The 13,131-nt window shown below is 38.3% G+C and overlaps 1 protein-coding gene across 3 annotated transcripts in view; it reads left to right on the top strand.

The window, feature by feature from the left end:
* Positions 1-11,081, top strand: part of cramp1 (cramped chromatin regulator homolog 1) — a 91,919-nt gene extending 80,838 nt beyond the window's left edge. For all 3 annotated transcript variants that reach the window (XM_063059174.1, XM_063059175.1, XM_063059173.1), the window contains exons 19-20: positions 4,488-4,645; positions 5,593-11,081. In XM_063059174.1, coding sequence (XP_062915244.1) covers positions 4,488-4,645; positions 5,593-5,745 — 311 coding nt within the window. In that variant the 3' untranslated portion in view covers positions 5,746-11,081. The remainder of the gene's footprint in view (positions 1-4,487; positions 4,646-5,592) is intronic.
* Positions 11,082-13,131: the final 2,050 nt, after the last annotated feature.

A 13,131-nucleotide genomic window follows, 5' to 3' on the forward strand; every position in this document is an offset into this window, starting at 1 on the left:
ATAATAATGGCTCCGTCTGTCTAAGTAGACAATGGATGCGCCCAGTACTCCTGGGCGATGAATATAGAGATCCTGGGCTGCCCAGACATCAAGATCCCCCTCTCGGCCTTGCGGATGTGGTCCAAAGGAATGCAAAGCAGTACATTTGGCATCAGCTTGGCTGCAGGAGCTGCCGGGAGGTGACATGATATGTCATCCAACCGCCTTAGGGGCTCCACTCGAGATTTGTGTAGGGTTTACTCCTTAGCCTTCTCTTCTCCCGAAGATACCCACAAGGCAGTGGGATCCGTAACCCTGGATAGAGGCCCATACCGGGTACTGTCAGCTGGAGCCAGCTGAGCCCGGGACTCGTGTAGGGCAGGGTCATCACGCCCTGTAGTAGTGACATATGGAGCCACTACCCACTACCCACTACCCACTACCCAATTACTTATTACTGTAATTTAAGTTAAATAAGTAGTCTAAAAAGAGAAAAAAAAGTAGTGAGGTAGTGTTCATGGGTTCATTGTCCATTCAGAAAATCTGATAGCAAAGGGGAAGAAGCTATTCCTGAATCATTGAGTGTGTGTGCCTTCAGGCTCCTGTACCTCCTCCCTGATGGCAGCAATGAGAAAAAGGTACGTCCTGGATGATCTTTTTGAGGCATCACTCCAGATATCCTGGATGCTGGGGAGGCTACAGCCTGTGATGGAGCTGACTGTGTTTACAACTTCCTGCAGCTTATTTTGATCCTGTGTAGTGCGCCCCCTCCCCCCCCCCGACATCAGATGGTGACGCAGCTAGTTAGAATGCTCTCCACAGTACACCTGTAGAAATTTGCAAGTGTCTTTGGTGACATACTAAATCTATTGAAATATATGCTACTGCCGTGCCTTCTTTGTAAATGCATCAATATATGTTGGGCCCAGGATAGATCCTTGGACACCTAGGAACTCGAAATTGCTCACCTTTTCCACTCAATGAGGACTTCTGTGTGTTCCTTTGTCTTACCCTTTCTAAAGTCCACATCAATTATTTGGTCTTACTGACACTGAGTGCAAGGTTGTTGCTGTGACACCACTCAATTAGCTGATCTATCTTGCTCCTATATGCCTTCTCGTCACAATCTGAAGTTCTGCCAACAATAGTTGTGTCATCAGCAAACTTACAGATGTCATTTGAGCTGTGCCTAGCCACACAGTCTTGGGTGTAGAGAGAATAGAGCAGTGGGCTAAGTACGCATCCTGTAGGAATGATTTTGTTAAACACTGAGCTGTAGTCAATAAACAGCAGCCTAACCCAAGTATTAGTATTGTCCAAGTGCTACGAGGCCTAGAAGTATTCAAGGAAATGCTTTAAAATGAATTGAAAACTGGTTATCTTATTAAAAAAAACAGTTGGAATAAATGGATCCTTTTCAGACTACTGCGTTGATCAGTTTTTGATCCGTACTTGTTCACTACTTGCATTAATGGCATGGAGCATGCAACAGTATATAAGGTTTCCATGATACAAAAATAGATGGAAAGACATTTTGTGATAAGGTTACTGTGATTCTGCAGGAGAATATTGATAAAGGGAGTGGACAAAAACCTGGCAAATGGAGTTGATTGTTGGGAAGTGTGAGGTTGTGCACTTCAGTGAGGAATGTCTAATGGAAAGAGACTATGAGTAAAGTACAGAGGGCTTTAGTTGGTCTGGTGTCTGGTGCAAAAAAAGTAAGCAGGTACAACAAGTTGATTAGAAACGAACAATATTTTGCCCTTTATTGCAGAGGGGCTGGAATTTGAAAATAGGTTTCATTATAGGGTGTTAGTCTTGGAATGAGAAGATTGTCCTAACGAGAAACAAAGTAGCTTGGACTTGTATTCCATGTTATTAGAAGAATGAGGGGTAACTATATTCAAGCACACAAAATCCTAAGGAGGCGTGATAGAATAGATGTTTTCAGCAGTAAGTGATACCCAATAAGGTCATTTAAAATTGTGCTGAATCTCTGGAATTCTGTGCCCTGGTGGGTGGTGGTACAGGTTTCCCCCGCCATCCGAAGGTAGAGCATTCCTATGAAACGATTCGTAAGCCGGAATGTCGTAAAGTGAAGAAGCAATTACCATTTATTTATGTGGGAAAACTTGGTGAGCGTTCGCAGACCCAAAAATAACCTACCAAATCATGCTGAATAACACATAAAACCTAAAATAATAGTAACATATAGTAAAAGCAGGAATGATATGATAAATACACAACTTATATAAAGTAGAAATACTTTTCCACAATCATTGCCTGAACTGTTCAACGTAGCGAATATCTCATGCAAGTGCCATCGGCAAAAACACGGCGCAAGCGCTCTCCAGTAACCTTTAAGCTATGAAGCTGCCAAATCATACCAAATAACACGTAAAACTACACAGCCGATATAAAGTAGAAATAATGTACGTACAATGTAGTATCACTTATGGGAATTGGGACGGCGCCGAGCACACTGATGATAGTGTGTTAGACTGAGTCGTCGCAGGTTGGGGTGGTGCAGTGGCCCCCACCCTCCGGGCAGCGACAGATACTGATCCACGAAGCACGCAGGGGTCCAGCGGTAGCCGGGAGGCACACAGCACATCTTTAAGAAAAAAAGCTGAAATAAACATACTAATTAATTAGGTGCCGCCCGGCACGTAATTGTCGGCCCAGATCAGTGCCGATTGCATTGCCTCTGATCTAGGCCGACAATTACGTGTTGGGCGGCACCTAATTAATTAGCATGTTTATTTCTGCTTTTTTCTTAAAGATATGCTGTGTGTCTCCCGGCAACTGCTGCATTCTCCGCGAATTGGTATCTGTCCGCGGCCTGGGGGTTTGGGGTGGTGGGACACTGGGGTGTCATCTTGTCGTCTGTTTCCATTAGGGCAGGCAGCTCATCTTCTCCTATGACTGCCTGCCTCGATGTCAAAGGTCGAGGTTCATCGTCTGCTGTGGCTGATGTGGAAGGCTTGCTTGACTGCTGAGCCTCGCGCATTTTTCTATCATACAGTTCTTTGTAAGCACTCAAACCATCTTGCAAATATCCCCTAAACCGACGTACCCTTTCAAAATTAAAGTCGTACTTTATCATTACTCATTCAGTTTCGATTGTTATCCTTTTCCAATTGCATCAGCTCTTCATCTATCAGTTCTTGGTCATGGGATGCGAAAACCTCTTCAACATTATCTTCGTCAGCTTCCACAAGCCAAACTCACTTAGTCCTTACTTCGTTCACCACGATTGAAACACTTAATTATGTCTAGTTTTACGCTACGTGTAACACCCTTACGAGCTCTTTTAGGCTTTTCCGATATCTTAGAACTCATCTTGCAAACGGCTGCTCACAGGCACGTGTTTAAGCAATGCCGGCGAGAATGCCGTTCCGAATCCGGGGGAGAGCGGCTGCTCGGGTCGCGCGCTAATTTTTTATCGTGCATTGCTTTTTTCATGACAGTGAAAACACCTTCTGTTAGCGAAAACAGGGTACTAATGTAGGTCTTTCGTAACAGTGAGGTTTTGTAAAGCGAACGTTCGAAAAGCAGGGGACACCTGTAGTTCGATCATTGGAAGTATTTAAAGTGGAGGTGGATAAATTATTTGATAGATTGCCATGGGTGTGCCCATATGGTACAGAAGAGGAATTGAGACCAGCATAGATCAGCCATGTTGATATTTAATGGTGGAGCAGGCTTGAGAGGCCTGATGGCCTGTTCCTATTTTCTATTATTGTTGTCTTTATGAAAGTTTTGTGATATGTTACAACAGAGAATTTTATTAAATAGCAATAAAGCAAACAGATTCAGTAATCATTGCATAGCTTTTCATGAGGTAGATAAGTTAGCGATTTATTAAAATTAACTGGAATAAACCTAGGTCTTTTTAGTCTCTACTGTGCCATTGTTTAAATTATTTCATTCATTCATTCATTTGGTTAGAGTTAAATGATCTTCGTTTTAAAAGTCAATTGAAATGACCAATGAATACCTGTAAGCAGTGGTGGGGGAGATACTTTGTGAATTTACTGAATTGATCAGTTAATTTCAACCCGTTGCACTCAGATCTGTATGAACACTCTATACATAATGTTTGTGTTTAGTTTAAATAACAATTCTTTATGCCTGGACAGTCATTGCAACCATTTACCAACTAAAATTTTGTGAAATTTCTGAATCTGAAAGTAGTTTATAAACTCCTTGTGTACTGTGGCAGAATCGTGGAAGCCCATTTCCAACTTTATCTTCTGGTGTAATGCTTCTGTTTTATTGGCATCTCAACAAAGGGAGAAAGGTTTATAATGCCAGTACTCCTTCAGTATCACACAACAGTGTTGGCCTAGCTCATTTTCCTGTATTCCACATCTTTTGATTCAGACTGAAAAGTACCATCAACTCAGCCAATCTGACATCAAAAAGAAAATGAGCTTTCCATATTGGCCTTTGAAACCTTGGGTTAATATTTTTTGTTCTAATATTCAATCATTATGTTTGGTTAGTTGCAGCAAGCCTAATATCTCCCGAAAAGGGGCGGAAGATGTTAACAACTGGCAACAGCAACAACAACAGCAATAGCAACTCTTTGCTTGGAACAAGCCTACTGGATGGAAACTCCAGGGATTCTTTTGTTTCCCGCTCTCTAGTAGATGTCTCTGAGGTAAGATGGCCTCTTCTCTTAGGGTTGACCAATGAAAGCTCTGTTTCCATTGATGCCAAAATTTTTTGACTAAATACTACTTTAAAAATTTGTAAAGTTACTTAATTTATAAAGAAGAAAATTCAACACTATATGTAAACATTAATATATTTATCCATTGTCATATGAACTTTATAACCACTAGCAAGAAAATTGTTACTACCCCAATTTGGTTTTGTATAGTAGGGGAAACATTTGTACTTCCTCTTCAGTGATTTGATCCTCACATTATATGGTATAATATGATTATAATTCTGAATTGGCCACCAGTAACAACATTTTATTTATTTCTATATATATATATATATATATATAAAATATACTGTATAATGTTTGAATCCATAGTTAATTGAAAGGAAAATTTGGAATATCTTAAATTATTTCAAAGATTATGAAAATAAGTCTGTATTATTAGCTTTCTTAATATGGCAACTAGAAATGCATACAATACTCCAAAGCTTTGTACAGGTGTAACATGATCTCCTGACTGTTATACTCAGTACCCTGACCAATGAAAGCAAGCATGAAATATGTGTTCTTTACCATCCTCTACCTGTGCTGCCAACTTCAGGGGGCTATGTACTTAATCCCCAAGGTACCTCTGTACATCAATATTTATTGAGGTACTGAAAATCTTTAAAGCATTTCTCTTTCAAAGCTGACAAAATGGTATTTATCTAAAGGAAGCATTTCACTTTACCTCCTATCCTATCTGGCATCGAGAAAGGACAAGAGAGGGTGAAAAAAATCAGGTCGTTGCTGGTATGTCAGGAATATTCTGATAGTCAGCAGAAGATACTCATGAGGAGTAAATAACTTGGCCAGAATGTATTAAGAGGAGAAGTACAAATTGTCCTGTAAGCATACTTGCTGTACTCAATTTCAATCCAGCTGTTTTTGTTATATAGGTGGATTCTCAGCTGGTGTGTATGATGAACGAAAGCAGTGTGGATTACATTGCCCGCTTTAACGATCTTGCTCAGGAGCTGTCGGGAGCTGAGACTTCAAGGAAGGAGATGCTTTTGGACAGTGGCCCTCCAATTGGTGATCTTTCACAATAAGGTCATAAACTGAACAAGGGGCTCATTTAGAGTGCCCCCATTCTTCAGCACCTTGCCAATTAAGCTGCCCAGTTTGGGTATTGACTACTGGAGAAACCATTTGTAAATGACACTGAGAGGTTTGAAAAATGTGCAATACACTTGACAGTACTGCCCATAATTCAGTATTAGGTTCATGATAATATTTACTTGGCAGTCATTGACATAGAATAAAGCTGCAAGAAGCCAAAAGGATCCTGCAATGGGACTGAACGCTAGGGCGGATGTTTTTCCAATGTCTGAAACTGATAGGCAGATTGATCATATGCTTGAATTGGGCACAGAAACAAAGCTGATTTCAAAATCTGGTGATGTTATTGTGGTTTGTACCAGGCTCTTCCTAGAGTGATATGGTATGGTCAGACTGAATTATACAAACCTTTTGTACCATATAACACACCCACTTTGCTTTCCATTAAAACCAAACTACCATATCAGGAAAGCCCTAGTGACTGTATTCTACCTGAAAGCATGCTATGTAGCACATGGCCGTCATAGTTATAGTGGTAATGCTGTTTTTGTGGGGCACACTGTGATGCAAGGAAATCATTGAACGGATAGTAGCTTGTATTCAGCATGATCTCTTTTGCTGCATAATACTTTTAAACATCTATCGGACAGACTGGTGAGTTTCCCTGAGAGTACTGAGTGAAATATATGGTGTTGATTTAAAATATGTTTACAAAGTGCATGGGGTTTGTGCCCATGTGAACTGAAAAAAACAGCCGTAGCAAGCAAGTCCCTGAGGGCCATTTCAAAAGGGAAATTAATTTATTTTTGCTGCACAGCTGTATTAATAAATAGTTGATTGTATTTTTTTTCCACCAATGGTTATGACCTTGATAGGTCTCTTCAGTTCATGCTGCATGCCATGATTTCTCTTGAAATCCTGGTTCTGTCTTTCTGGTCTATTTTATTTCTCTAATGCTGATCTTCTCTTCCTCTGCTGGTTTTCAATCTTGTATACCCTTAATGGATGTAAGCTTGATGAGTACCAGGCAGGTGACTATCAGTATTGGACCCAAAGCTTGCTGCTGAGTAGAGGGTTATACAATAGTTTCATGCAGCATCAAGATTCTAGATGCACCTTCTAAATTTGTTCCTGCACTGTTTTAAGTGCACCGTGGCTCATTTTCATTGGTTAGATACATCTCTTTTCTCCTGAAGACACACACTTTTATTGTATTTTAAATTGCATCCAATAACTATGCTTCAGATTGAAATTATGGTACCATGTTTCAGTTGATATGAAAGAATTCCGCGTGATAGATCTCAAGTGCATTTAGTATTGTGCAGTTTACCTTTGAGTCACCTTGTGCTGCTTGTTTTTTTTTGCACCCAAGGAATCCAGTGAGGTACCTTATGAATTTTACAAAATTTTGTTTTACTTTACTATCTTTTTCCTATCTTTCTGCCAGAATATTACCCAAGGACTTAAACCCTTCACTCAAGCACATGTTTAGATCGGAATACTGTGCAGGCTGACTGCAGTCAAATTCGAATTTAGTAGCAGGCAAGATTTTGAAGTGATTTACAGTTTCAGATAGAACACACATACTTGAGATTGTTTTTCCCTTATAGTCAACTATATGAATAAGATAGATACGTGCATTGTTAATTTTATCTATCACACAAAGCTCTAGAAGAACTGTATTTTTTTAAATACAAGCTACATCTAAGATATTATTTTGGAAGGATTATCTCCCAATCTTGTATAATTTCAAATTTGGCTGCAAGCCAGATCATTATAACTCCAGGCTTCCCAAGACCAGGAGAAGTTGCAAACAATAAATAATTGCACTAGAACCACCAGTGCATGTTGCAATGCAGTAATTGTGGTCTAAAGTTATTCAAAATCAATTGTGTTATATTAATAATGTAAGCCAAGTACAGAGTACTGTGAAACAGACAAGCAAATTGATTTGAGGATTCTGGAAAGCTGTGAGCTAAGTTATGTACAATCTGTAACACTTGCCTATTTCCTCATATACAAAAACTCCAGACAATCTACTGCAATTCACCTTCATACATTCTGCTCTCATTTAGAACAAAAGTAATCTATTCATCAACAAAACATTGGTAATTTGAGTTTTGGTAAATGCCTGTTGCATTGTTGCAGGGATTTGTTTAATGTATCTGAAACACAATGTTAAAAGATCATTTTTTGTAAAATTGCAACTATACTTGGAATTAAACAGGTTCCATTTTGTACATTTGTTCAGTAAAGAAGTAATCTTGCACTTTTAGTTTGGTACACTAGGTTTGTCATGAGGTAAAGAGATGGCAGTAGTTCTCTTGGGTTTGAGGGATATTTCCCTTGGCTAGCTTTCTAGTGTTTTGCTTTCCTAAATATTCCAGCATCAATGCAGAAACTGTTTAATTCATGTAAAATAAGCTGGTAATTGGGAGCCCATGCCTCACCTCCATTATTATATTTTCTTTATAGTCAATCTTTCTCGCTTTTACCATCTTGTATGGACTTAATGTTCTGAATGATTATGCATGTATTGCTGGTCCCAAGCAGTGTGCGGAGGCAGGGAATAGAAACTGTTCACTGGGTGTGTTATAATGTTTACATGGTTTGTACAATTCTTAAATTTATTCTCTGTATCAGTTAAATAGGAAGAAGCTACTAAGAATATTTTTTTTAATGGAACAAAAGTAGATTAACTTTACAATTAAATCTGAACACAGATGTCTCCGTTTGTTCCTCTGGATTCTAGCCTCATATCAGGAATGTTCTGAATGCAGAATGAAATGTTTGTCAGAATTCAAAGCTTCGGTAATTTTTGTAGAGCAGTCCCAGACAGAGATCTACAGTTTTTCCGGTGTTAAAAATTTCTGTTTTAGATTTAATTGATATCTAACTTTTCATCTTTTCTGTAGCTGTGTGATAAGATACAATTTCCATCTTTCTCTTTTCACTAATTTCCTCTAATGACTGGACGAAAGTTCCAAGATTACAAAACCATAGGTTTCTTTCTTCACTGTTGGTTGTTGAATTTTTCAGGTGAAAAGATACATTCAGCAGTGAATTGTTGTAGAGAAATAATCACTTCGATTTTCCCACTATTTTAATCCACCCAATGAAAAAATCTTCAGATCATTAAAAGGTGAATGATTTATTGTCCTTGCATGTAAGAAGCTATTTCCGGCCATTTGGCTTATATTAAATGCAAGCAATGAAAGAAGGGAGATTTAATGTTCTCCTTAATCTGACTTCCGTCTGTCATCTAACCTGGTAGGGCCAAATGTGAATATATCTTTAATGCTCTTAGAATTTCCCATTGCACAACCATGCAGTGCCTTTATACAATCCTAATCAGCTGGTATGAAATCTTGGAACAGATCAATATAGAGTCTAACTCTCAGGAGTCTAATGTGATTAGCATTCAGTTAGGCCATGCAGTAGCATGCCCCAGGTCAGTTTTAATCTAGTAGTGAATGCACTGTAATTTGCGCCCTAAGTTTTCTGTAGTTAAAGTCATATAGTGTGCTACTGTTATTGTGGCAATGATTCCATCTGATTATAGAATTCTGACATTTATAAATGCTAAGATGCACGGATGGTTATGTTTATGTTTCTTTTTGATGAATGTTCATAACTAAAGACCAAGAAACCAAATGTAGAATAACTCGTCCACGTGATTGTGTAAGTGTATACTTTTGTCAACTGGGCACTGACAGCTGTCACTGAGAACATTTCCAAAATTTGAAAAGACTGAGTTTCCCCATCCACTTATGCACTGGGAATAAAGACCCCACAATGCCAGATGGTTTACTTTAGCTACTGGTTTTGCTTTACAAACCTTTCCACCTTTTGCATCAGTTTGTACTTGTGTGAATGTGTGAGTTTTTGTAAGTGCGTTTCTATTGCAAATTAATTTGGAACAAAACAGTTATACTTTTTTTTTACAAGCAACTCTTCATTTTGCATTCAGTAGTACTTAATTTATTAACTGCTTTTTTTTAATAGTTTTAATCTTGCACTGGAAGGTAAATATATATTTATAAAATTGAATTTAAAGCTGGTGTGTTATTTGTGCAAAATATAACAGTTTGGCAGTTTTGCTAACTCATCAATGATTCCATAGTTTGTTAAATTGCTATCAGCTGAAGTTTGGTTATCACACTTGATGATTTGCTACTTGTGTTTTGTGAATGTGAGAACCTATAATGAATTATAACATTGATCATCACAACTGAAAGCAGATTGGCAAATCTTCACAATATGGCAACATTCTTCCTCTGAAAGTCCGTTAAGTTTGGATGCTGTTCTGGGCAATGGTCAGTTATGTGAGAACATTAGCTGAAATTTACTGACACTTAGCTGTTTAAAAATACAACCAACTGTGGTTGAATTCTTTATATTGTACACCAAGCAGTATTATTTATATTCATAAGAACAGATGTATGCAGCTAGGACCAGGCGTATTTCTAACTTCACAATCCTCACCCTGTGGTCTTGAGGAATATGGGGCCCATTTTGATTATTATGACTGAAGCTTTGAATCTTGACACCTTTTTTTATTTTTGTTCACTTTGTGGCCGGTGTTATGTTAGAGAAACTTCCCATCAGTTTTAAATTACATTTTTATAAAAACCTAAAAAGAACTTAATGATTAGTGACAATTTTAAGTCTTTGTTGGGAATATGTTAAGACTTAATTTATGTAATTGACTAAAAATTACTAAACATGACAAAATTATATCAACATCACCATTGCATTAGTGCTGACCTAATGTGCATTCACAGTTGTGTAAATATATCATTCTTACATTATGGGCTCAGTCACTAAATCAGTGCAATCTTGTACAATAATGGTGATTTAGATGTTTATTGGAGCCCACTGTTAAAACGATAGATTCTGTAAAAATTCAGAAAAACAAAGGGATTCAAAGGGGTTTTGAAAAATTGCCGATGGGAGGGTCTCCATGAAATTTCTAATTGATGCACTACAATAAATGGTTCTGCTTTGGCTTTGGAGCAGGTTCTGAATGGCTTTTAAGATGTAAATGTTGTACAGAAGCAGAAAAGAAATGTTCATAGCATTGTTTCGATAAAAAGCCATATCAGTTGTAAAGGTTTTCATCCCCTTTTGAGATGTGAAAACTTTTAAACAGTTCAAAATCCTTTCCCCTGACCTTTGTACCAAATGTGTAAATTATTTTTGACTATTTATTCTGTATGATTTGAGTTTTGTGGTTATTTAATATGCAAAGAAGCTGTTAAACTTTCATGTTGAGTTCTTTGTTTAACCTGTAGAGCTGTTTTTTTTTAATTCTTGCTGATAAACACATTTTAAATACAACATCTGTGATAATGACTGTTGATTTTCCATTTGGGAAGAAGATACATTATTTTGGACATTTAGATCTAGTTATATAGACTTTGTCAGAAGCCAGACTGGTAGATGTTGGGGTTTAATGATTTGGAGTCGAAGTAGGGGAATCACAATGACAGTAAATGCTAACTTTATTTTGAGGCACCATTTTTTTAGGTTTGTTTTCTCTTAAGCAGTTATACTAGCACCCCTGAACAAGCCAATGTTAACTGTGGATTATGGAAAATGTTACTATTTTAATGTGCCTACTTCAAAACTAGAATGCCATATGCTCCTCTTCATCACTGGGAAACTGTAAGATGGATCTAATTTAATCCCTTGTTTTTAAGAGGAATAGAAGCAAAAATAGGAGCATGCACAGGATAGGCCATTTAGCTCTCTAAACCTCCTCTGCCATTCTGACAGCTGATCCTTAATCTCAAAATCATATTTCACTTTCTCACCAAATCCCTTAGTTTAGAAACATCGCCGGTAAATGTCCTATCCTGTATTTTGAGACTGTAACTCCTGGGTTCTAGAATTCCTGTCTTCTACCCCCTATCGCCATAAGGAAACCTATCATGTCCTGCCAGCATTTTGTATGTTTCAATGAGATCTCATTCTTCTAAATGGGCTTAGTTGCTCCAACCTCTCCTTATGCAACAGTTAAATCAGGTGAATCTTTGTTGCACTCCCTTGATGGCAGGCACAGGTTCTTGCCAGGTTACAAATGCCTCACTAATGGAGAGCCCAGAATTATGGCACAGTGAATGGGAATAGTTTTGCTGACTGCTGAGGAGCTACAGTCTTCTGCTGGGTAGGAAAGGGTATTTCTATATGCCTTCTCTTCCCCCTGCCTCCCTGGACTATCTGCAAGTGCAATCATCAGCCAGGTGGAGCTGAGCCAACTTGCTCACTGGCAGCTGCTCTTCCCATAACCACTGGCAGCCCAACACAGATGTTTCTGTGACCTTGCTGAGTTTTTGTTCATTTCTGACTCGAGTTCGGATTATGAAGAGTTTTCAGGAACGGAGCCTATCATAAAATGAGGACTTGCTGTATAATTCTTTTTGTATTTTAAAGACAATCTGCACACAGTACACCAGGTGTGCTCACTTCAGGGCCCAGTGTAATTGTAGTAAAGCATCTTTGGTCCTCAATTCAAAACCTCTCAATAAAGACCAAGGCATCATTTGGCTTGAATACCATCTGCTCCTGCACATTTATTTCCATTGACAGGGGTACAAGAGCATCTAAATATCTAAACTTTTCCCATTATATTACTATTCAAGTAAAACTTTTCTCCTCCCAAATTGAATAATTCCACATTTTACTACAATAAACACAATTTCCTTTTCCTAAATCTGTGTTGGCAGTGTTTTATTACACTGATTTTTTCCAAATCCTGTTACTGCATCCTTTATCATGGCTCCAATATTAGGTGGGTAATTCAATCTGTAGCTCCCTATTTCATTTTCTAAATAGTGCAGTTACACCTGGTAAATGGCAACCAATGTATCAGATATTTCCATGGCTACCTCTTCTAGTGCTCTGGGATGCAGATTATGAAGATGCAGGAATTGTCATCTGTCAAATCATCAGCTAGTCTAACACTTTTTATCAGTTCCTGAAGGTAGCTGTGAAAAGATGGTATGACCCAACTGGTAGGGGCTTAAAGTTATCCTATGTATGCTTCTAAGATAGTAAATTAGCACTGACAATATTGATGCCAACATGATTGTTGCCATTGGCTTTACCACCCCAAACCCAGTAAGAGCAAAATACCATACAGATGTTTTGATGAAGAGACCAAATCAGTCACCCATTAACAATGTCTGGCTTTGGTACATTCTGCATATGAATATCCAAGAGCATACATAATCATCCAGTAACGTGACTGCACAACCAGGATCATGATATACATAATTCGCTACTCCTACACCCCCTATGCCCCTTATTCTATACTGCCACTACTGGAACATGAGAATCCCAGTTGAAATTTCAAATGTACTAATTCTACATAA

Source organism: Mobula hypostoma, chromosome 9, assembly GCF_963921235.1.
Source record: "Mobula hypostoma chromosome 9, sMobHyp1.1, whole genome shotgun sequence".
Classification (NCBI taxonomy): Eukaryota; Metazoa; Chordata; class Chondrichthyes; order Myliobatiformes; family Myliobatidae; genus Mobula; species Mobula hypostoma.